This window comes from Ostrinia furnacalis, unplaced genomic scaffold (assembly GCF_004193835.3).
Source record: "Ostrinia furnacalis isolate ACB-3 unplaced genomic scaffold, ASM419383v2 OfSCF6815, whole genome shotgun sequence".
NCBI lineage: Eukaryota > Metazoa > Arthropoda > Insecta > Lepidoptera > Crambidae > Ostrinia > Ostrinia furnacalis.
The window spans coordinates 396,882-423,773 of record NW_021137054.1 but is presented as its reverse complement, the minus strand read 5'-3'; the positions used below and the strand labels follow the sequence as shown (position 1 = coordinate 423,773).

The 26,892-nt window shown below is 36.0% G+C and overlaps 1 protein-coding gene across 6 annotated transcripts in view; it reads left to right on the top strand.

The window, feature by feature from the left end:
• The first annotated feature begins 780 nt into the window (after nt 1-780).
• LOC114362849 (eukaryotic translation initiation factor 4 gamma 3) overlaps nt 781-26,892 on the top strand; it is a 43,126-nt gene continuing 17,014 nt past the window's right edge. Inside the window, exons 1-10 of one of the 6 annotated variants that reach the window (XM_028318400.1) lie at nt 781-1,324; nt 14,338-14,363; nt 14,457-14,617; nt 15,207-15,325; nt 16,089-16,217; nt 18,469-18,530; nt 20,610-20,789; nt 23,165-23,233; nt 23,525-23,607; nt 24,106-24,847. In XM_028318400.1, coding sequence (XP_028174201.1) covers nt 1,269-1,324; nt 14,338-14,363; nt 14,457-14,617; nt 15,207-15,325; nt 16,089-16,217; nt 18,469-18,530; nt 20,610-20,789; nt 23,165-23,233; nt 23,525-23,607; nt 24,106-24,847 — 1,627 coding nt within the window. In that variant the 5' untranslated portion in view covers nt 781-1,268. Of the gene's footprint in view, nt 1,325-5,132; nt 5,190-13,318; nt 14,019-14,337; nt 14,364-14,456; nt 14,618-15,206; nt 15,326-16,088; nt 16,218-18,468; nt 18,531-20,609; nt 20,790-23,164; nt 23,234-23,524; nt 23,608-24,105; nt 24,848-26,892 lie in introns of those variants that run through there. The other 5 variants (XM_028318402.1, XM_028318399.1, XM_028318403.1 and 2 more) reach the window with 5 other exon arrangements.

Sequence of the window (26,892 nt, the reverse complement as noted above, 5' to 3'; positions counted from 1 at the left end):
ATTTTTATTTAGGTACAAGAGTTGCAGGCCATGCTGAACATACTTTGTTGGGGGCCACGTCAGTCATTTAAAATAGGAAGTAACGCATTAAACGTGCCAGGCGGCCTACTGCGGTCGTTTGATTTAGATGCTTCAGTGTCAGGCTCCAGTGACTGACATGGCCCGAATAGGTTGCATGTTTGTCAGTCACCGGTGACTGTCATGGCAGCCTACGTGTTAAAAAAAAATCTCAAATATTCTTTGTCATTTTTTCCTTCGATAAAAATTGGGTTTAGTTTCACCCATTTTCATATATTTGTGCACTTTTACAAATACTCACACTGTATTATAAAAGGACATTATTTCCCACCGTCAAACCCTTCTTTCCCGCCATTTCTTCACGTTTTTTTATATCAAATTTGAAATCTACGCACAAAATTTGCCTTTATGAACCGATCTCGTTTTGTATTTGTCTCTCAACAAAAAAAACCATTTATGGGTTAATAGACACATACGTGAGTGTTGTTCTCAGGCTTAAGTTTAGAGACTTTTAATGTAAAGATGTCGGAGCTATAAAAATTCAAGTGATTGCTATAAAAATTTCATCGTCCTTCTTTAAAAATAGATAATATTTTTCAACACCAAATACCTTTTGATTCAGCTCTGTGTGTGGCGTTTATAATATCCATTTTGATTATTTTATTAATCGAACACAAAAATCGATTTGAAGGGTCGGATAAGATGGCACTTCCCTACTTTGGTGATCTTAAAAAAAAACATGCAAGTATTGCATGCGTGACGTGAGTTACAGACGGTAGAGACGTGAACGATCGAATGACAGTTTTAAGATTTTAAAATATGTATTAATATTGTTATAGCAGAGAAAATATTTTTACATTTTTTATTCATATTTAAAACGAATTATTACAATAGTAACAAAGTTTATATTAAGTGATTAGTAAATTCGGGGACTCGTATCAGTGACAGTCACGTTTGTTTATTGGTTAACATCCGCCATTTTGTACTGTCGTTTGTTTAGTGACTGGATCCCTTTCCTAGTGATGCTATATAATTCTCCTGGAATTAATATATATTGTGACTCTACCAGTGGTGTACAATGTTTTTGCTAGAAACGTTGTTTTCAAAGGGAATACATTAAAACGTGTGACTTGTCAATTTGACGTCGGTATATCATCTACCTGTGCCGGATGTGTCCTACAATCGGTTAGGCCGATTTTACGTGCCACCTTGAGTGGTGTACGTGTCCCGATACCTATGCTGCCTAGAATATGAGCGGCAACGGGAATCAGGTGCCGTTGGCGCCTAGTCAACGCGGACCCGGACCGTATCCTTTACAGTTTTGTGTTTACTGTAGTTTTATCATTATATTTACGTAATATTATGCCACTTCAGCATCTGGTTGTGCCGCATTTGCGAATAGAATTTGTTGACATTGTTTTTAAATGTTTTTACTTTATTGTAGTTAAAGAGTAGGTAGTGTTTGGTTTTCCACTAGCTAAGCTTTAAAACTTCTAAAGTTTTTAAAACTTAATCAAGTGTATCATTTATTTCAGCTTCAATCATGAAGAATGTGTCCAGTTGTGATTATCTATTATTTTATGTTTGTGGAATTATTTGTGCTTGCCACTGACTGAATAATGCGACTTACTTTCTTTTATATGTTTGTATTGCAGTAAACTCTTTAATTATCTTATAATTAATAATTTCCTTTTTCAGCAATCCTCATAATAGGTAACAGCATTGTGTTACTTATTGTTACTTTTTCATAAATTAGTTTTATTATTAATTATATTTAGTTTAGCCATGATAATCTTTAACAATAGTTGAATAATCTAAATGGTAGAATATAATAGGACCTAAGTAGGGAATCATTAAAAAGCTTTATAAATGCAGGATGTTAAAACATGAATATTCTTCATCATCTGTCCACTTTCTTAAAATTTTATGTTTTATTGAAATTTCACTTCATTTTAAAAATCTTTAAGACTACCTTATTGGTTTAGTTGTCTTCGCTTGTCTCTTTTGAAAATTATTTAAATATGTGATAATGTAGGAATATGAAAATGAGTCAAATGGCAATTTGGATAATAACACTTTTTTCCATGACATCATTTAAATACTGTGAAGCGAGGTCACTGACTAATCAACATTGTTTTTAAATTCAATATCCGATTAAGACTTGTTGGTTAATTCTGAAAATTGTATTAAAATTCTCCCTCAGTCCAGTATTATTTACTTTAATTTATAGGGAATTCTAATTTAATTAGTTGTTCTTTAATTATTGTAGGACAAAAAAGAATCCCAACTAATATTATAAATGCGAAAGTAACTCTGTCTGTCTGTCTGTCTGTCTGTTACGCTTTCCCGCTTAAACCTCGCAACCGATTTTGATGAAATTTGGCATAGAGATAGTTTGAGTCCCGGGAAAGAACATAGGACAGTTTTTATCCCGGTTTTTGAAACAGGGACGCGCGCGATAAAGTTTTTCTGTGACAGACAAAATACCACGCGGGCGAAGCCGCGGGCGGAAAGCTAGTATACCTATAAAAGGGAAATTGTTAATAAAGTCTGAAAGAATGAAAGGCACTTTTCTATGGAATCTAGGCGTAAAACCAACAGAAATGTAACTACTATTATTTGTTAGGACTTGGTATCTGAAATATATTTTCATATTTTTCATATAAAAAAATCCAAAAACTCCTGGGTTTGCTTGGTACTTTAATGTGCAAACAAAAAAATATTATTAATTAATACACCTACATTGGTACATTAAGTTATTTATCAATTATTATGTCCAATAGATAAGGATAGTGGGGCCAACAAATGGTATAATATACCTACTACATAATATTGTGCTTAGGATACCTAAGTACCATTTAGAGAAATAACATAAACACAGCCATGTTTCTACCAGTTAAGCTGTATCGATTAACAATTTGACTAATCGATTTTATTTATTACCATTGTCATTATCATTTTGACTTTTACTTTTATTCCTTATTTTCAGCAATATAATAGATTATTATTGCAATCGAATAATCGATTATTGCAATTGAATAATCGATTATGATTTATTCAGTACTTAATTGATAGAATCAATAATAAGATATGATACAATATTATCAATATGATCGATACAAGCAATTTAATTGACCTAATACTATTTTTATTGCCCTAATGTGATGTTAAATACTGTGGAAAGTTTTCATATTCAATGAGCTCTATCTCCATATCCCAGTGTATTTCATGATTGTTGTCATACCATGAAATGAAGTACATACTAAAGCCCGGTCCGTGAGCACGTAGAATTTTGTCCAATGACCCCAAGCTATCCATCCTTATCGCTCGCGCGTAATTATATTGCAGTCGCGACTGTCTGTGCGACGGCCGGGCGCCCGCAGTGAGTGTGCGAGCTCGACAGCAAGTATATTACGCGCGAGCGATAAGGATGGGTAGCTTAGGGTCATTGGACAAAATTCTACGTGCTCACAGACCAGACTATAGTATTAAGCTTTAATTTAGTATGCTTTTTGTTTCTGTTGGTTTAACGCCCAATATGACCATAATTCTTTAAAATCAATTAAGTACAGTCAGCGTCAAATATTTCTTGACCCCTAACATAGCCAAAACATTGACAACGCAACCTTATTCCGATTGTAACAAAGACATGTTGCAAACTTATTGGCTACTTTGAGTGTCACAAACTATTTGACGCTGACTGTACAGAATGTTACTGGTCCAAATACATAGTATTTTATGTCAGTGTTTCGCAAAATTTTTGTGTTTGAGGTACATCTAGAAAAACAAAATTTTTTGGAGGTACTTATTTTTCCGAGGCTCACTATCGAATGACCACGATGCACCAATATGCACTGTGCAGTGGTACACCCTTTGCGGAACACTGTTTTATGTGTTGCTTTCTTTTGCAATAGAATGTGTACGCAAGTTTTGCTTGTAGACATTAAATAAATTATTTATAAATATGGTATTACGCTTATCAAAATATAATTTTGCCAGTACTTTTTTACATTTATAAAATATAATTATGTCATTTTCAACTGCACAATGACAAATCTTTTGAATATTTAATTTCATTTGACATTCATGTAATTTAAGATTAAAAAAATCTAATCTAATCTTTAAAAAAATTCCCTCTTAAAAATGATACAAATTCAGTTCAGAAAAGATATTTTCAAATTTCCAATAAAATCACTGATAAATAATTTTATTTTATGGCAAATTTTATTTCATAGTGCTGGGCGCTGGCCATGCCAGGTAATTCGTTAGCAATGTAGACACAAATTCTTGTAATGGAAATTCATTCATAATTTCTTGATTTTGGCATGCCTTAATATTAGTAGAGCAAAGCGACTGTTTGTTCATCACATTTGCGAGATTATTATTTAATTTATAATTTTTGTTTTGTCACTTTGCTCTACTACCTATGTGTTATTTTGTAAATGCATGTTTAGATAATGTTTTGTCAGTGATCAAGACAGTCCAAAGGTTATTGAAACTGGTTAATTATCCATACTTACTTTACAAACACCGATCAGCCATACTGTCTGTGATAGGAAAATTTACGAGTAAATCCATTAGCGTTATCAAAAAATGCAAGAAAAATTGGAATGTTGAATTTAATTCATGTTAGCATCTCTTAGTTTTTAAAAGACCTTTTGAAAAGTTCAATCATTGTTTGGTAGTCTACTAAAGGCTTGCATTCTTCCTTTATTTTGGTGTTAATATGCTCATATAGTAAAACAACAGTTTACTTTTAAATGGACGGTACCAGTGCTGCCACTAGTAAGTAAAAAATGTATTAAATTATGAATCTAGGTTTAAACAAAGGTTAATTTCTAAAATATTTTACACTAATCTATATTCTACAATAATTTATGTACGTAGGTACCTACGTAATTTATCGAAAACCAATATTTCTGAGCACAACACAACAAGAAAACTGATAAACAAAGTAGAATGTGTTAGTGATTGCATGCAGCTAAAAGCAGCTCGTAAAAAAGCTTATAAATCTCACTATTTTTTTATAATTTGATAAAATTATGTGTCCAAAAAATCATTAATCAAAAATCAATATTTCTGAACAAGAACTATTCAGCTACATTCCACCATCTCGAAGAAAAAACGATATGCTTTACGACAGGGATGGAGTCATAAAGGAACTTTTTAAGGTAACACATTCTGTCTTTGTAATTTATTTTATGTGCTTTTACCTTAGCAAATGTACCTCCTTTTAAGACTTTAGTGATGCAAGCGGATTACTAATGTTTGGCCAAAAAACGTTTCCCAAATTATCACATGGCAAACAACGTTTCGCAAATTTTCATTTGGCAAATTCTCATTTGGCAAAACAACTTATTGCAAACTTTTAATTCGCAAATGTCTTTTTTGGCATATTATTGTTTAGCAAATTATTGTTTGGCAAAGTATGTTTTGCCAAATGTTTCATTTGGCAAAAATATTTCACGATAAACTATTTACAAAATAATTTGATTGGTGCATAGAATGGAATACAAATTAGCTTGTGGTTATTATTTTGTTTAGTGGGTAGTTAATATAAAATTTGTTCTAAATTTATTTTCATATTTCATTATTTTTATCGAAACTAAATGATTAATTAACAATAGAGGTGATTCTAGCGCTCGGCGGCCGCTGCCGCGGCACGCTTCGCTCGCCTTCGCGCGTTAAGGGTCACTGTTCTAACCTAACCTAACCTACTATTTTCTGCAAAACCTACTTTCGCATCCATACTATTTTCTGCAATCTCTTTGTTTTACATAAAATTATTGTGAAAACCATGATCATTTGCCTTGTGCTTTGATTTGTGGGTAACGGTGGGTAAGCATGTGAAGTTTCAATTTGACCAAATAAATTATTTGGGATATAATATTTGGCAAAATAAAACATTTGCTATATAAACATTTGCCAAGTAAAATTTGACCAAATGATAATTTGACCAAATGAAATAGTTGCGAAAAGTACATTTGCTAAAAGTTCATTTGGGAAATGAAACTTTGGCGATAAGTTGTTTGCGAAGTGAAATTTGGCGAAAAGTAATTTGGCCAAACGGAAGGATACCGATGCAAGCATGTAGTATCTCATCTGGTGCAAATTAGTCATAATGAAGTCCCATCCGCTATAATGCGCACGTCCAATCGCCTGGAAATTTTTTTTTTTGCCTAGCCGTAGACTACAGACTGTGTCGGCCGATAGTTAAGTCGGGCTGTTAATCAGCATGCACTTGGACATGGACATGTATGAAAATGCGCACATTAGTACCTATTTGCCGATTTTTCATACAATTAAAATCGGGCCCAATTATCGGCCAACTAAAAGTCGGTGGTCTGCGCCTAGGCTAACAGTACTCCTGGCTAATTAAAAAAAAGTTGTTCTATACGTGCATTTATGGATAGTATAAAGATTATATTTTAAGATTATGGAAGTATTCTTACTAAAAAAAAAAGTCCATAAGAATTAATGTTTATCGTTTGATCGTAAAAAACCTAAGAATTTTGGTTGTTTATGCTGAGCCTGACTCCTAAAGACCACAATTTCCCCTTCTATCTATCAGTTTTTTGTTGCAGTATTGATACTACACTACAAATGAATCTGTTAATCTTTTAAACTCTGATTATCAGAAAATTTCCACCAGATGGGGCTTTGTACCATTTAAACTCTTGAAGTAGGGTTTTGCTAGGGCAATTTGCGCGTATATTTGAAAACTTTTCGCTATTATCAGTTTGCATAATATTATTGTTTAAATCATAATTTATTGTATAATTCAACACTTGCTCTACTGCCGTTTGACATGGACATACGAAATAGACACTTTGCGGTCCCTAATTCTACTTTTTCACCACGAGCACAAACGTTGGATCACTTCTAATAAAGGATTTATAAGTAACCTACACACATTAATATTTCAAAAAGACGTCAGAAAAAGCTATCTGGGAAATGGCAGAGAATGCCTACTAGTATTAAGTCCGCCATTTGTAAAATTATACATGCAATAAAATTTTGTAAATTAGCCATTTACTGCTGCAGCTAGTGGCGATCTTACTTGTTAGTTGGCGTAGGGTTTTCTAGGTTGAGGAAAAAAAGGCGATACTTACGATTACGAGTGTAATTTTTGAGTAGGTAACTGGCAATGTATATTTACCCTTCGTGCTAAGAGACGATAATGTTCAAGGATTTTGGAGATGGCCCTAGTGGAGAGAAAGTATTGCAAAAAAAGCATAAATTATTTCAAGTTACCTATTTCAAATTATTAATTGCTTACTTTACGGTTACGGTTTTGGTTGTAACGAAGAGGACAGGTAAGTTGGAACTTTTTATTTTATTAGTGCTTTTCTTAACGATGAAGAATACGATTTCGTTTCAGCTGTACTACCTCAAGATATAATGCTGATTCTAATGTGGCTGAAAAGAGAAATATAAGATAAATCTAGTAAGTAGGTACCTACCTACCCTATGTATTATTTTCCAAAGATGTTGCAGTCAACACTCATAATCGGTCAAAACCACTTTAGACTGAATGAAACTGACTTAAAATCAGTAAGTGATATTGACCAAGGGCAGAGACATCTTTTATCGGTAGAAGATTTTTGACATTGATGAAAAAGAAAGAATATCAAACTGAAATTGTTCTTCTCCAGCTCCAAGTTTTCTGAGGATTGAAGAATTTTTAGTCAGAGAAAACTGTTGTCTTGTTCACTACATTGTCAATATTCATTTTCTTTATTTTATTATTGTTTGAATATACATATTTTTATTGATTTTATTTATTTGTATTTTATTGCAGTTATTTCTGTTTCGTTGCGATCGGCTGAATTGAGAATCTGGTTAGCTGCATTAATGATGATTTAGTTTCGTTCATGCTAGCCTAGCACGATAATTAGCAGTATGGTCAAAAAAGTGAAGATTTTAATTTAGATATTTGTCTTTTCTAAAAAACAAAAATGTCTTCAAGATACTGCTCTAAAATCCTTTACGGACTACGGCAATGTAATGCGAGTCGAGATGAGCTTGCACTATCAGCTGTTTTACTGCAGTAGTAGTTACGAAGAAATTATAAATAGTGTGTGTGACTCACATAACAGATATTATTCAATTGCAGAACGATATTTTATTGATGTATTATCTATGTATTTTTATAATTATAAATAAATAACGACACAGGTAAATGTGTGTCAAAGTTGCACCTCTTGTTTTATAGACCAATAATTTGTTTATTTGCCACCACTGCCCAATCATTTCTAAATTACAACTTTTTTAAAAAGGCACTTCATTCTGGTCTTAAAAACTTAATTAATTTTAAATTATCTGTAAATTAAAATTTTTGGTTGCATTGTACTTTCTTTTCAGCCAAATGACGTCCACTGCTGGACAAAGGCCTCCCCCAAGGTTTTCCATTGTACAATTTGCCATACAAAACCCATAACGAGACTCCCATACGTCTATGGGAGTCTCGTTTTGACATTACTAGTACACTTGAGCGCATACGGTCTTAGCGCCAAAACACAAACATGTGCCAATTTAAGGAGAAATGTCAAATGATGACACAGGTTCAACCACATTCCGACGCGCGCTCTATCCACCTACTTAGTCTGCATTGCACTGTGGTACCAACGACGTATTTTTTTTATTACCAGCAATTTGTAGATGTTCTGGAACAATCTAAATGTTATATTTGTCCATCTGCGACCAAATTCACGATCTCCGTAAACTTAGCGTGCGCGCGCGCATAGATAATAATATACTTCTACATACCTATATTTTAGCTAGTTGTACGGCTAGGAAAGTTAGTGCAACACACAAGCAACCAGATTGTCAGTATACCAACATCACCAAATTGCTAAAATATTACATAATATGTAATATCATATGGAATTCGTTCGACTTTCGATCTTAAAAACTTCTCGTTACAGTTCGCGACAAAATAATTTAACTTTTTTAACATATGACTTTTGAGACCACATCCATTCGTCCATCCATTTCTAATGCATAACCCCGGTACAAATTTTGTAAATTAGACTTCCTGCTCGGCCCGCATGCTCAGTTTGTTGTATTGAAACTATATTGTATTACTATAGAATCCGAGTTTTTTTTAAAGTACCTACCTGTCATTTAAATTATTGTGTTTGACGTGAAATGAGTGTATCACAAAACGAAGACAGTCAAATTTTATCAATTTGATTTGAGTACAAAATGTTTCATTCCCGTCTGACCCGACTTACTCGATGCGTCTAATTACGAGAAGGTATAATGCCTGGATTAAGGTCGATTCACAGATATCAGTGAAGCCACATTCCGACTATAAAGTTAATATACCTAGCGGAATAGAGAAACGAAGAAGAACTGAGCGAGCGAGATGTCACTAGCAGCAAGTGTTGTTGATAAAAAGAGATGCGTGATGCCGTCGCCGTCACGTCAAACAGAACCGTTTTTTGCAAATAATTGACAGTGCATTAGCACTCATTGGCACACTGATAATATGAGCTCTGCGATTGTCCAACCAAATAATCCAGTATTGATTGTAGCGCCCACGCCCTACTGACAATTTCATAGCTGAGACGGTTCAGTGTATACTAGGGCACTATTTAAGTTGTGAGCCTCGACAACATAACGTGTTGTTAGACGACATCTGATACTTTTAATGAAAAGTTTGACATTTTTCACTACAACTTTATTCAAAACTTTTTATCATTTGAGCACGTTTTGTATTATTAATATTGAATTGAAAATTATCTTGACTACAAAAACATGGAATTGACTTGCGGAAATTTTCGCGCGAATATTTATTATGACTTTCGACGTGGTTAATCAATACAAAACTGAAGCGGTCAGCTAAATTTCACTTTCGGTAATAAAGATCTGTCCTTTACCATTGTAAATCGCTAGTTTAAGAAGTATAATATTGTATGTCATTGNCCCACGTACTGGAACAGTGCGAAATATTCTTTCATACATTCTCTATGAACGTGTCCACTGACACACTGAGAGCACTGTGTGGTGTCACTGACACTGACAAGTGGGGGTGCATTCAAAGATTGTACTGTGTCAGAATTGTGACTTCATTGAATGTGTGAATCGAGCTTTACAGTAAGTTGATTTCCCAATTTCTGCAGCGCCACCAAACTATGTAAATATTAAAAAAATAAAAAACCGGCCAAGTGCGTGTCGGACTCACGCACAAAGGGTTCCGTACCATTGATTTATGATTTTTTTTTTAATTTAAGTTATTTGTATGAAAGATTACGCGGTAATAAGCGGTTTACGATTTACGAGGTATTAAAAAAAAACTACTTACTATATCTCGTTCAAAACAATTTTCGTTGGTAGTTTTTATAGTAATGTACATCATATGTTTTTTTTAGATTTTTCATTTTCTTATTTTAGAAGTTAGAGGGAGGGGACCAACTTTTTTCCACTTTGGAAGCGTCAAAAATTTTTGAGTTTCAGTTCTAAGTATGGGGAGCCCCCAATATTTATTATTATTTTTTTATTTTTGCATCAAAATCTTTACATCTACTTACCAAGTTTCAACAGTATAGCTCTTATAGTTTCGGAAAAAAATGGCTGTGACATACGGACGGACAGACAGACAGACAGACATGACGAATCTATTAGGGTTCCGTTTTTTGCCATTTGGCTACGGAACCCTAAAAATAGCGTGGCGCGCGAAATAGTGGCAACTGCGCTCCTTGCCGTGTGGGTGGGCTAGCGGGGATGCGCGGGGGTGAGCATCTCGGCCAGTCAATAGAAAAGGGTTTGAGAGACCATTTCGCCGTGCGAGGACACCAAGAGCAATGACTTTCCATTTTACACGATGCGTTTTCAAGACATCAAATGAATGGATTCCGCTTTCATATTTTTATTAGCTGACCCCCGACTAGATACGTAAGATTTTTTGTTTATATTTTAACTGCTCTGCGCATCTAGAAGCTCGCTGCCATCTAAGATCCGGACTCCACCAAACGGAGACGAGAGCGAAGATCGTGTTTCTACACATCCAGTGTCCACTCAGTTTAGGTGTATACCGCTGAGCGAAGATGTATCATATTGGCCCGATGGAAGAAAATATTGGGTGAATCCGTTCTTTTTAACAATGAACCAAGACCACGCGACGTCGGCGCCGTATCAAGGGAGCGGCGCTGTGCCGCGTTGATTGGTCCAAGCCCTGACATTGAGCTGGGTACAGTGCGAAGATGTGCCTCGCATGCGATGTTTGCAGACAGGTAAGTCTGCAGGAAGCTGGACCTTATTGTTAAGTGCAGAATATGACAAATTCTCCTTCTGGTGTATTTAGGAAAGAAAAGGCTCTGTTGCTGCAACTCAAATCCTGAATGACCTTGTAAACCGATTAAGGCTAACGTTAATGAACCTTGTGGCCAAATGGCCAACCCATTTGGGATCTAATAAATACGGATCTAATATTATGTATACTTTCTTAATGATTCTTATTTGTTAATGATCATTATACAAACGGTATGAAATAAATGGGGTGGTGGCAGCACTGTGGCCGTAATGCTTATACCGTGCCGTAAGATAACGAACACTGCCCTAGCTCCGACGAGTAAACAATCGATTCGATAAGTGTTACAATTGTTGTTGTTAGATAGGTGCATTATGTAGAAATATATTGTAAATGATGAATTAAGTTTCTCGGGTTGTCATTTTCTTAATCAATTATCCTTGTTTTAAAAGTTTGTTGTAAAGCGATAATTTACCTGTAATTTTTTGCATATTGATCTATGTTCTCTTAAATTTATTTTTTTAAGAGATAGGTAGCTTAACGAAAATTGAGGCAAGCACGTACTCACACTAATATTTGAATACAAATATTATAACAAATTACACATTCAAGTTCAAATAATGAATGGACTAGCTACTTCGCTCTTGTTATTATTATTCTTTTTATTGGCTTCAATGGTGCGTATTTGAAGCACACTGTCGCTCTTGTCTGCAAGCGTGACAGAACACTTGTCAGTCCGACTACACAAGACGTCAGCGTAGACAGCGTATACAACAGATACATCTTTGCCTGTGTTGATGGCCTCAACTCTCGTTGCGCGACCTATACGCTATACTCATAATAATAAAAATAGCATAAACAGGTATAAAAAATAGAGTATCAGCTATTTATAAATATGAATATTTCGAGAGCATCACTCATGTAAATATGGTAATAAAAGTAATCATCTGCATACATTATTTAGTTCATAAGGCGCTACTTTCTTATACTTTCTTATAAACATTGGCTTCTATTTTTTAAATCACTGAGTCTTTTTTCTTATAAAATGTAGAAAACGGCGAAGGCACGAAGGTATAAATTTAACCTTGCAGACCGTCTGCTCCGAATTACTAACACAGATTTTTGTCTGTCTTGAAAATATAATCTAAAATCAATGTGCCGACTATCCACGTGCCTGCGCGTAGAGATAAATTTTCAGCCGTGTTGTAACCTACTTGTTGACATCATTCATTACTGGTGGTTACAGTTTTACTGTGCTTGATTTTAAATAATTTTATTTAAGTACTTAGTTGTAATTAGTGCGATTTTACTTCAGCAATTTAATCTGACTAACTATCATCACTGATCTTTCAGATTTATTAAGCGTGTAGTCCTCGTGCTATTTTCTAGTGAAAGAAAATCACGCAATCGGTAAGTCGCGCGGTGGCCTAGGGATAACCTGTCACCCTGTTATTCTGTTTCATACAACGCCGCCACAAGGTCGCATCGATGCTACATTTATCGATTCCTAATCCCATACGGTCATAGACAGTCGAGTTTTTTTCACTTCTAGCAACCCTCGCCTACCCTCCGCAGATAGAACTTAGCCCCCTTGTCATTTGCAGCGACGTTACGTAGGCACGCGGTCAGGGTTACAATTTTACAGTCAAAATCGTCGCTGTAGTTATTCATTGCTGCGTACCCGTGCCACTTCTCTCGCGGGATTACTTACCGCGCGGCGATGTATTTTGCTTAGGGCAGCTCAGTCGCTACTGTTAGAAATGAATCCGGCGTCATGGGTAACTAGGGGGCTTCGGGAACGCCCCAAAATCGAGGCACAGACTGTGTAAAGTACTTTTGTCTCTCTCTTTCATTCTATCCCTTCGTACGTACTTGAAAAGAAATGTTAGTCGGGACGGCCGTATTACGGACGGTTTTCCAGAAATTATTGCAATAATAATTACTAAATTACAGTACCAGTATATGAAATCTCGAAAAGTTTATAAGGATTTGTTAGTATACGTTCGCGTTGAAGTCTGTAGTGTCGCGGCTGTATTTATTTCAGTGCGAGCAAAGAACGATGTAGCGCGCGGTTTCCTTATCGATTTTCTGTATGCTGCATTAAATTACTATTTAAATTGTGAATGCGGACTGCAAATATTTTAGCAACATGCGCTACGTGAAAATGTTTCGTAATCAAACGTCTTACAGTGTGTAAAACCTTGGTGCTCGGAAAAACTAAATTATTTTTCAACGTTACCTGAGATTAATGTTAGTCGCAGTCGGTCAAAATACATACACGTGATTAAACATTTCAAAGAGTTGTGTATTAGGCGATGGTACGTTAATTAAAAGACACCTTAAATGCCGATGATCGTGTCACCACTTTTTTGGGAATGGTTCAACATTTGGCTCGTTCAATTTCTAAAAGATTTGTATCATGAAATTAAAATGGTGGCTCTAAGAGGAACAAATAATTCAATAAATTCTTTATCGCACCCGTGTGTCAACCATGGCAATCAGTCACAACAGAGTGCAATTGATGTGGCGCAAAGTTTACAAACATCATTGAATATGTCCCAGTCGGCAGTAGCGCAGCATATGAATGCGAATCAAATCAATTTGCAGCCCCTTAACAATATCTCGCTGCAGTTTGTACCGCAGCAAAGCAATCCCAGCTCCCTCAAACATGAGCAGTCGTCCACTCGCTACTCCAACTCCAACTGTATGCTGCCGTCGCACCATTATAGGCTGTTAACTCAAGCCAGTAAGTGCCAGCCTCTATACTACTATGTTGTTGTTACCTTATTTAATTGTATCATTGCTTCACGTCATCTTTTATGTTCAGTTGTTATGATTTCTCTCCAAGTAGTACCTTACCCACGTCCTGTTATTAGATAATATTGTACCTACCTATGTATAATAAAATCATTTTCATATTTATGTCTACTCTTTTGTTTCACATACTGTAGTGGTTATACTTATTTTATTCCTAATGTCGAACATCCAGATGCTGATTTTGTTTTGTTTTTATATTTATTAGTATGTATGTTTATGTGCCTTTTTTCCTTAGCCTTTTGTGACAGTTATCCACGGGCGTCAACACCACACAGTGAGTTTGAGTTTGCAGTGCCCGGTGGCCGCGGTGGCGTAGTGTCGGTGGGTTAGTGTGTTGGGTGGTGTTTGACTGGTTGTGTGGTTGCAGGACCGGTGGATTGCTACCACCCATCAGGGGCGTCAGGGGCTGCCTACATGGCGACCGCGGCCGGCGGGGCGCAGGCATCGGGCCAGGCGTCGCTCCGCGTGCAGCCCACGCCGCAGCCATCGGCACCGCCGGCACCTCAGCAGGACATGAAAACAACGATGGTAAGTAACATACAACTTTTACCCTCATATTTATATCTAAACTACAACACTTCTGTAACTCTTTTCCTTCTTGATCACAGCGAAATCTACTTTGACCGTATCACTGAATCTCTTAAGCTAAAACTATTGTTTTTATATAAATCTTCAAGCGAATTACATAATGTGACTGAATGTCTGATAGGTGTATTCCTGAGATGAAAACTGATTCTTATAAATAGCGTTGAAATTAACCATGGTAATTGAACTCCGAAGTTATCGGCTTTTTTTGCTATGAATTTGTACCACATCAAAGGTGGCACCTAATTACCGGTTGCATCGAAATATATGTATAGATGATGGGTTTAGACATACCCTTTATGCTTACATAATCATATGGAAATAAATCGATAAATACTAGTAACAGTTTTCCCACCTCTCGTTCCCACCACTACAACTCCTGTGTAGCCAGGATTTACAGCTTGATCGTCATAAAAACCCAACCAATGAAGGTCAAGTTTGTCCCGGGGGAAAGTTAAACTGTCATTGGACCCGCAACGAAATTAATCAGAATTCTTCAGTTGCATAATCCATGGCTTTCCAACGATTCCAGGCCGGCCATAGCTACGTGGCGCAGCAGAACCAGACGCCGCAAGCGAGGCCGCAGCAGCAGTACCAGAATTTCCAGTACAGAGCGACGCAGCACGGAGCAAGACCTAACACACATCCCAGGTAATATCATGTTCTTGTCCCTATAATTGACCTAGATCTCTGACTGGAGATACGCCATTTTACCCCTTCTACTTGTTTCGAACTTCTGCCTGCGACCTAAGGGCTTTTTCCCAAGGGCACATCCCCGTTTTTTGCTGGTACTGTTTTTTTGCAGGATTTGTATACCTGTTTTGATACTAAATATTCACACGAACTGTGACCACGATCGCTCTGCCAAGAGCGAAACGACTATGAAGAAAAATTCACACAAACATCCCGTTTGCAGTACCGATCCGTTTGAATTTGCTATTCAGTTTTGTCTTTACCAGTAAAAACAGGATACAGTTAAATACAAGTGTTGCTTAATAGAAGTGTTTCCACTATCAGTTCATGCATACTTTTTTTATAAACACCCCTACCGCAGAAAACCATACCTTCATACTGCTGGAATACTGCCGTGTGAACACACAAGTTCAGTCCAGTAATGCAGTCCCGCAAAACTGAACTGCCGTGGGAAGAATCCTAAGTTGTAATCCTACCTGGATGGCGTACAAAACTAAAGTTCCTCTTGAATGGTCACTATGTACACTTTCCCAGGGTTCTAAAGTCCATTAATACCTGGATGAATTAATTCGTAGGTGTACAAAGGCCACCACTTTAGCCGAATTAATTCACCTGGGTGAAATGAGGACACTAAAAATCCACTTTCTTCCAGTAAACAAAGTGGAATAAACCGTGACAAATCTGAACGTGAATGTAAAGTTTATTTAATTTTGATCTGCAGGCAACAACAGCCGTACATCCCAGGCACTGCCGCGACTGCCACTGGTCCTGTCATGTACCACCCTATCGTTTTCCAACCGACTCACATGGGCATGCAAACGTACCAGCAGCCTAGGTCCAGTACACCAGGGTAAGTATCTTTATTATGCAAAACATTCTGTGATACATGAGCTCACTGCGAGATTTTTTATACAGGGTGATTTTGTAATCAGTGTCCAAATTTTTAGGTCCACTTAGAATCAGTAACTTAATCGATTTACGTAAAGAAAACAATATGTTTTATTTTCATATTTAATTAGTTTTATCCGCAGCACGTGGTTTCAAAATGGGCACACGTGGATAATTTGCTTCGTTCGTAGAAAAATACGTACACACAGTTAACTGCAAAGCTTAATAGAACCGGCACCCGCGAATTGAGATTCTCTTATTCAGAAAATAATTACGATAAAGTTGTATTATTAAATTGTTCTATAGAGCTTAAAAAAAATGGATACTGATTGCAAAGTCACCCTGTATGTTTGATAAATCAACCCACTAGTGATTTACATGAGAAATTACAAATTACATGAAGAGGAACAAACTGTTCGCGTATTTCAATAATAATAATACTTTAATATCGTATTTTTCGAATTGATTGTTGATGTTGTACTTTTCGCGTTTGCGAGTAACTATTGTTTTGCTAAGCGTGAAATTTTATTGTCCGTATACATAAATATGTGTAAAACTCTTTATTGTACACTATCCCAACTTAAAATTATAATTTATTATAATAGTGAAGTAAAAGAGAAACTTGCTATTTAAAGAATGCAAATCCAGTAAATGTTAAAGCTTCTTTCCATGGTGTGAAAATTTGAGGTCCTAAGACTTTATTTTTTCTTTCATTTGACGACTGATACTTACGTGGTACGAGACGAATCGCTGCACCATTTCCAATATTATAAAAGTACAACATACATTAATTTATTTGCTACAGAATTAAGCTTGTTGAGGCGTCACAGTAACCAAATGATTCAGCTTTCAACCATGAATCTGGTCAAAGACATTACACAATGCAACCAAACAGCAAAATTTCCATAAGTCTACTAAAATTAAACTGATCGACATTGAATCGTTCTTTATTACCACGCACCGTAGACTTTACTTCTCTTCGTCTTCTTTGCGAAGAATATTGCCATTCGAGCTTATATTCTGTCGTATTTTATCTGAATTATATGTCGTTGGTGTATCTTTTTCAATTAATAAATAAACCAGTTACCAGCATTTAAAACCCCTGTATGTCTACTATGATATGTAAACTATGATGACCTGATTCCTATAATTTCAAGCCCATGCACATATTCTTAATAGACTTTTATTTTACTCAAGTCCAAATAGGCTTTATACATCGCCTAAAGTATTGAATATGTGACTTTTATTATAAGTCGCCTCTATTTGTTAATAATCTTTTATGTTATCATCCCATTATCTGTATGATTACCGTCCTTCGTTCTTACGGCTTGTTCTTGGTTACTTCACTTTCTTATCTTTTGGTTGTTAGCTCTCCAGTTAAATTGATTAGCCCATAATATTTTCTTTGCGTGAAGAGCGAGTGGCTAAATATTATTATGATTTATGTCCGTATTGCTAAAAATAATATAAATAATCTCTTTTTTTCCTATAATGAGAAAGTTTATTTATCACAGATATCCTTGTTTAGGTCTGTCTAAACACGTATACAGCTACCTTATTTTACCTTTTACCTTCACTGGAATCATTTATTTATTTACACTTTAATGCCAAAATTTTAACACTAGGCGAACTTAATGCAATAAGGCATACTCATCCAGTTTACCTTTGGGTTACCTATGCAGAAAAATTAGTTAATCAATCATTAACACCGAAAATGAATTTTATACGCACATTTTGTTTATGTAGGATTGCTCAAGAACCATTTCATTAATTCTAAAAGAATATTTTGTGTGTTTTTATACACAATAGATTCTATAAAACAGAATAACCGAAAGACTATATTCTTAGTATATTTTAAAAATTCATGGACCCGTTGAGAGACCACACGTGACGCGACCAGTTTGAAACTTTCAGTTTCAGTTTCATTCATCAGAATCATCACAAAGTTGCAGTTTCGTTGCAGTTGCGTTTCACCGTCTGTTCTGGGCCTAAGTCGAAATCGATATAGAGAGAAATCTTACCACTAAAAATCGTTCAATAATACCATTGAACATATGTCTTCAGTTGTATACGCCGACACTTCTTACTTATGGAAAAAATACAGATAACAGCTCTCTCATAAAAAAAGCATTAACAACTTCTATGAACACATTTCTGCTCCTGTAAGCTTAACTTTATGAATATTATCATTGACGTTACGCTATTTGTTCCAGATATTATCCATATATGGCGCCGTACATAAGTTATAGCAACCCTCCAAGTCACTCGTCACCTTGTAAGTACCATGATTATTAATTTTCATACAATTATGATTACTTAGTATGTTATAGGTCGCTCAACGAAAGTTAAGGCGAACACGTACTCACACTCATCGCGTGATATTTGATTGTATTCAAACAAACGCTTTTGTTAAATGTCAGTCAGCGAGATAGAAAGAACTGTTCAGTCCGACTACGCAAGACTTCGGCTTCGGCCTGAAATATCCGTTTCCCTAAAATATATTTTTCGCGAAATGTCTGTTATTCAGAATGTGAGCACGTCTTTTGCATAATGTCAGCTTCCAAAAATGTGAAATTTTAAAATTTTCTGTCTCTAAGAATGTTACTTTTTGTTCTTTTTGTACAATGTTCGCTTTTCAGATTATAGAAAATATACAAATGTAATTGTAAACATTATGAATAAAAGACCTTCTAAGATTGCACACATTTTAAATTGAATACATTTCGATAAAGCTGACAAAATAGGAATGCAAACATGATGAGTACGTACCTAGACTTTTTGAGATTTGTACATTTTAGGAAAACAGATATTTCGGGCCTGAACCGTCAGCGCAGACAGCGACGACAGCGTATACCGATGCAAATCTTTGTATTGATGGCCTCAACTCTCGTTGCGCGACCTATGCTAATTATTATTGTATTTTTCAACTAAGAGTTCATCTTGAGATACAAAGCTACTTGATGCCTCACCTAACTGTAACAAAAATAGTCTACCGTCCCAATATAGCTTACCTTACCACCACCTCCGGACCAAATATCGATTGATGCTGAAAAAAGTAGCGAAACTCAGCACGAAACTAGCGTGACCTTTATTACCTACAGGATTAGGACATTATCAATCTCCTCTCGTTTTAGTTATCTTCTCAAATGACGCATTCACGAATGACTTTGGAAAAAGAAGGAAAAAAATTATACATTATGAAAATATGCAAAAGAAACGATTCATTATGAAGTCGTTCGTTCGAACGTTTGCCTTATAACCAGTAGTAGGCCAATTCAAATTATCATCAATAGTTATGTTTCCTGCGTGCTGTGCAAGGAAAACTCGAAGATTATAATCGACATCGATTATTATAAATAAAAAAATTACCTACTTTCGACTTACCAAATACGATTTGTTCCTGTTAAATGTGCATCTATTCATGATTTTATTTTAATAGGTCTAAAAGGTCTGGTCACGGATCCTGTATAAGAAAGATGGCATCAATCATGGCAAAATGATTAGGACAATTTGCATTTTAAAATAATATTTGTTGTAACACAACCTGAGGCTTGTCTCTGCTTTTATTGATTATAGAGTACATGTACTCACAGCGTTCTCACAATGAATAATTTATTTCTGCCACCACCTAGCTAGAGTGATGAAGGTTACAAGTTTCCTTTAATAAAAACGGTTAAGTACGTGTTCAATAAAGCTGTTGACATTTTAAATTTCTTCAATGCAGCTGAATATTATTGTAATTTTTAAATTGGAGAAGGACTTTGCATTTCCTTCAGTTTATTGAATTATTGCTTTTGTCTACTTCTGCCTTACAAAAGAAGGTACTTATTATTGTAGGTATAATTAATGTGTATTGACCAAGTACAAATCGTTTAACTGTTTGTTATATTTCTTCAATTCATCAATCAAATTATTATGGCTTGTCGCTAGGCGGATCCAAAGAAGGTGAAGTAAGACTTTGAAAAATGGAGATTTAAGTCATATTTAACTAGTGTGACTTAAGTATAGATAACCCACGCTGAACTGTCCCGCCAAACTCAATGACAGGGGGGCGCTACCATCGTTCAACTATATGGTTTCCAACATGGCAAAAATCTGAACCAGCGATCCGGTATTGACGGTGGCGCCCCACTGTCAATGTCATCGACAGGACAGTCCAGTATTTTGGAACTATAGCTGTTGTTTGCTTGTGTTGCTTTAAGTTCATTTTACAGGCAGTGTCTCAATTTACTATCGAAAAATAATCTAGCATTAGAATAAAATTTAGGTAGGTAGAATACAAATTGAGGAGGTTTAGTCTAAGTTATGATATATTTTGACTAAATCATAACTTATCCCATTGTTTCTTTCACAGATTACTTTACTTCCAACAATCAGCCTCTTCCCACGCCAAATCTTCAAACGAACGCGCCTGGAGGCAGGAGTAACCCCACCACGATGGTCGGCCCCCAAGGGACCCCAGCGACCCCCACCGCCCCTACTGCGTCCCTGGCGCACTCCCAGGGCCCTGCTCACATGCATCAAACTATACCAGGTACGTGCTATAATTTTAAACACCATAAAACACAAATTCTAGAACAGCGAATAGGTACTCCCTATTGCACACAGTGGCGGGGCAAGACCTAAATTTGATGTGGGCAAGACAGATTTCGCGAGGCCTTGTTCTGTGGCGACCTGAAGACGGATTTTATGAAATAATAAAAAAAAACGGGTCAATTAAAATAAAAAAAAATGGTCTATTCATTGACAGTTTCTGATTTCTTGATTTAGTGATTATTTTTAAAGGAATATTGCGCCAAAGAGTAATGTTCGTCACTTAAAACCGTGTTGTTGCTTAATTTTGAGTCTGATTATGGCTGAATTTGTTTGGAAAAAAATATATTTTTATTTTTAACTACATTGTTTAGCTATCAAGAATTTATATTTAATAGTCAATGTTTGCATTTATTGTCGTATTGTGATATTGTCATCTCCACCTTGTATACATTTTTTCAAAATTTTTGATGCGCGAGGCCCCTTGTACCGCGAGGCCGTAGGCGGTGGCCTACGTCGCCCACGCCTTACGCCGCCACTGATTGCAAACACTAAAATAGTCTAGTTTTGAGCCACGTTTCATATTACAAGTTTAAATAAATAGCTAGCTTGTAATATTTATGAACGCTGTGTAATATTTATGAACGCCGTGAGCCGCGTACAGCATCGCGCTGTAGGATGGCAGTGTGCAAAGCGGGCGGGAGTAGCCTAAACGATTACAGCGCTCACTGCGGCTAAAATTGACATTTTAGTCGCTGTGGAATCCATATTGCAGTAAACATTTTCTTATAATTTTTGAGATAAAATATGTTTTTAGTAAGATGTGTTGTTGTGAATTGTAATAACACCAAGTGACGTCGTACGCCGCGTTAGATCTAAAATACTGAACTGTCCTATCTGTGACATTGTCAGCGGGGCGCCAGGGTCAATACTGGATCGCTCTTGTTCCGATTTTTGCCATGTTGGGAACTTTATATTTGAACGAAATTAGTCATTATGATCGGTAGTAAAAGGAAAGATTTTTGGGATTTCTATGAGTTCATTGTTCAACAACAAAGTTATCAGATGCGAAACATTCCAAATAATACGGCCGTCTGGCCTGTCAATATAACAATGTAACATTCGCTATAACATTACATTACATCAGGATTTCTAGAGAGGCCCGCTCTTATGGTCATGTACTTACAGTGATGTTTACAACTCGCGATATAGATGACCCATGCTGAACTGTACCGCCAAACTCAATGACAGGGGGGCGCTACCATCGTTCAACTATATGGTTTCCAACATGGCAAATATCGGAACCAGCGATCCGGTATTGACCGTGGCGCCCCACTGTCAATGTCATGCATAGGACACTTCAGTATTTTGGAACTATATCGGTAGAATCCAGCTGGTGACAAATGTTAGGCCGGGTTGCACTATCTTACGTTAATTATAATACACGTCAAAAATCTGTCAACTCCATACAAAAGACACCGGTTAAAGTTACGGTTAATGTTAGGTGGTGCAACTCAGCTTTAGTGTTTTGAGCACAAGCGTTTGTCATCGGAGTTATGGATGCACGTACATTTTATAGCATAATATTAAAATGTTTCTTCATATTGTTATCGGAAAAGTACAAGTAGTTAAGTTAGTTAGAGTAAGATAATATGGTTTAATTACGGCTCGGGAACCGTTTCGGATGGCGCTCGACGACGTAGATTATAACGAAGACCGCGCTGCTTGCACTATTGAAGAATGAAGCCAAAAAGTTTCCTGCTTTTCCTGCAGTAGTGACGAGAACATAGCGGGTATATGCACTGTCACTACTGCATAGGATTGAAAACTAAAGATTGAAGATTGCTGATTGCTGGTATATTGAAAAGACAACTCCAATTTTCTTATATTCAAGACCGATGACTATTAAAAACTTGTACTCCGGCCTGCGTGAACCGTGAACCAACTGAAAACGAGCAGGCCTCCTGCAAGCTTGTGTTGGAAGTCCCATGAAGCGTCTACATAATTATCTAACGCATAAAACAAGCTTCTTCTTATATCCTATACTTATTTATTTTAGCAAAGCTGATAAATTAATAGTTCTAGCGCTTTACTCGGTCAGTGTCTGAGGTATGGGTGTGGGGTGACATTGACATAATATGACGTAACAGAGCATATAAATCTGAAGCTTAATCTGGAGTCTCACGTTTCCAAAACACCGTGCTGCGCCCATTCCTCAGACACTGATTGAGTTAAACGTTAAACCTCTCTGTATCTGTTATTGTACAATAAAGATTTCCTATTCAATTCAATTGCCTTATAATTTCATGTTTCTCTTTAATTTTAATTAATTGTGCATTAAAGAGACAAAATTATAATACTTGTATCGTTTTACAGGGATACGCCAGCCGCTGCAGCCGACGAAGCGCCCGAGCTATAGAGTACCTATCATAAACCCACTTACTAGTGAGTAACACTTAAGAATATTACGCTTATGCACACAGTGGAGTAGGATCATTGTTTGTAATACGCATCATAATAATATTTATTTTCAATTTTGCATGTCCCTATAAGTGCTTTTGAAACTGTGTAGTAGATTTTATCCCGGTATTCCTATACAATATACAAAAACTATTATTATAATATGTACTTACGTACTAAATCATCACAACTTTAAACTTTTACGGAAAAACTTACATTAAAACTTATTGCGGTTCAACCCGCTATAATATAATCGTGTCAAATATTTTATTTCAGAACAAGACATTTTTTCCGAAATAGTGTCTAATGAAAATCAATATCTAAGTGGTGACTCAAGTGGGAGGCAAACACCACAACAAGTAAGTACTAGAACTATTTTTCTAAGTAGTTCACAGCTAGCAATCCCAGTCCCGTGCATTACTTATGCTTAATGCTTAAGGTCATTCAATTTTCATTCAAATAAGACAATTATTTTGAGTTAATGAATTACACATTTTTGGTTTTTATCAATGTGATTATTTTGTGAGAAGTCTGAAATTCTTTTATGAGATATTGTCTTCTTTTATTTTTTATTTATCTTTGCTGATAACCCTCCCATACTGTGCTTCTTTGTGTTCTTGGTACTATAATAAACAAAAAATACCACTGCATCTTCTGGCGTGATATCAAGAATTAACAAGAATGAAGCCGGTTGTTAGAGGAAGACCGAACAATGAAAACTAATCTCTTAAAACGGATTTCGGACTTCGGAAATAATTATATTGTTCTTTTAAGGTTACTATTACAAATAAAAGTGCAAAATAACGCCATGCCTTTTGTTAATAATACGCCATATCATTGTGTTGTTTTTGTGTCAGGAGCACCCGCAGCAACCCACGCATAGTGTTGCTGAAGAATTTACAAGAATGGTTAACGAAGTTGCTAATCAACCAACTTCAAGTGAAAGTGCCGCAAAATCCTCAAAGATACCCGACGTGCCTGCATCAACTTGTACACTGAATTCTCAACCTCAAACAAATGCAATAACCACTTTAAATAGTAATATAGGAAAGTCTGATATATTATCTAATAATGAAAATAAGAATTTAGGGCCTGATATTGCTGTAGAACCTATTGAAACACCAGTAGTGTCAGCAATATCAGACAGTCCTGTTATAGTGCCTAAAATGCCTAAGCAACTCCAAAAAAATAGTGATCAGATCGTTCAGCCTTTAGTTGTAGATACTAATAAGAATCTGCCTGCTAATAAGCAACATAAAACACATAAAAGCAAACCACTCGTGCCTCAAGTTGAAGACGTGGACAAGTCCGCGGATAACAGTAGTACAGTAGTAGCCCCCCAAGAAGTAGCGGCCGCGCCGGCCCCGCAAGCCCCCGCCGAACCCGCGCCCGCCGCAGCGCCCGCGCCCCCGGCGCACGTTGTACCACCCTCAGTTGTCCCCAATCCTTCGACCGTGCAACTCCCGCAAAGGGTTAGAGACAACCGACAACGACTGAAATCTAGTGAAGAAAAAGAAAAACTCAAGGACAAAGACTTAACACAAGACAAAGAAACTCCGCCCACGTCGAACAAACCTAACGGTCCTACACATCCTGTAGGTAAGTACACATTGATTGATATACCTACTTTATTCATTAGATCTTAGACACATAAAACACGGAAACTTATTAGGTTACATGGCGTGCTACATATTCGAGTGATAAAAAACTTATCTTGGTGGTTAATTAAAATCTACAATGGAGAAGTTTCCAATTTTTTTCTATTCTAATTTATTCTATTAGTAAAACCATTAATATTTGTAAAAGAATCATGAAAATTTCTCTACAAATAAAGAAGTTTCAGGGCCCTAAAGATGCGCATAACAAATATTTCGCGCCATTTGAACGGTGACTTCACGCCACTCATTCGGAGTACAAACAGTGATTCACCCCTGGTCCAGTGCTGTCGACAGATCCAATTTTTATAAATCCTAGTAGTTTTTAATTTTTCAGCCACGGTCACTCAAGATTCTTTCTTAGTGAAATTGTGTAACCTTTTTTTGATATATCCAAGACCTGGCCATATACGAAAAAAGAGAAGACTTTGACATTATAGTGTCATTCTCGACAGTGTGCCAGGGGGGGTAAGAATTGTGGTTGAAACTTGAACAGGTGGCACGGCACCGCCTATGTTTGAGTTCCACGTGAAAATATGTAGGAAATTTAAATAATTAATTTCCCAGCCATTTCTTGATGGATTTTAAAAATAACTTCACCGGATTTTTAGTTTTGGTCTAAATTTTTAATCCCATTCAGTGAACTATAATGTTTTTAACATCACGAAACTTCTCCATTGCATTGACATGTTATTTGTTAATGCAAAGTAAATTTTAATGATCTGCCGGTGTGCCGTTGTGGTTGGTCGTAAATAAAATTGGTGAAGCGTTCAATATGATGTTAGCGGTTAAATAATGACACTAGTAAATAACCATTTACGATTAAATTATTATACTCGCAGCAGAATATCTACTAATTTTAATCATAAAGTTACAAGTTACTTCAAAGATAATAAAATTCAGCCTACACATTCTATCAGAAATTTTGACTTAAAATGAAAAGATGCATAATGTTTTTTTTTAATTTTTTTTTGTAATGTAAAAGTGTTATTCTAAAAGCCCAATGATGTGTGGTCTTCGTGGTATTATTTCTGTATATTTGCAAAGTGAAAATAATACCACGCGAAGTGCTCGGTTTGACTTCTGAATATCTAACAAACCAGCGATTTTTACTGCGATTTGAAAATTGTGCAATATTACTAAACAGGTTGCACGCCATATCCTGTTTAATTTCAATTCCTGATTGCCTACGATTTACATTTAGAAATATTATGATCAATGTACCACACAGTAATCACATAATTGATATTAACGGGTTACGCAATAAAATGTAATGTGCATCTTGCAATACTAATCTTTGTCAGCGTCAGTAAATAGTTCAAAGGGCGCATTGTATCAGCCATTTAATTATTAAGTAGGGTAAACCAGAGAGTGATTGNTTGGAGGATTTTAAATTTATTTCAATATTTTCTAAGTTACGTAAGTTTTAACTAAAAACTGTTAATATTCTGTTTAACAGTTTATTGAGTTATAAGAAAAAAGTCATAAATGGTTGATAATTAAAATACTTTCTTAATTTTTCATCTCATTGGTTTTGAAATCTTTAAGTGGGCAATAGCTATACGGTTTACCCTACCTATATTTAATATCAAATTTCGCATTCTACAGTATTTTTATCTGGCACTGTGCTAAGTAAAAATAATTCGATAATAACCAAATTCATATTTTTGTCAATGGAACTTCAAACTTTTTTCAGTGAAAGAAATTGTTAACTAAGCCTTCATTCGTAAACAATACATGAAAGGGTTTGGTTGGGCTTTGTGGTACTTTTAATACAAAAGTGTGGTATATTTTTGCTTCCTCAAGACTTAATTTAACTAACCGAGTTTCTTCTAACAACTGTTAACTGCTTAATGCCTTTGTAAATCTGCATAACAGCCAAAATTGCCACGAAATTTTTTCGTCTGTTTATAATTATAACACACTTCATTCATAGTCCGAGAGGGGACCGTAAGAAACCCTACGTCATTTGATACTAACATAATATAA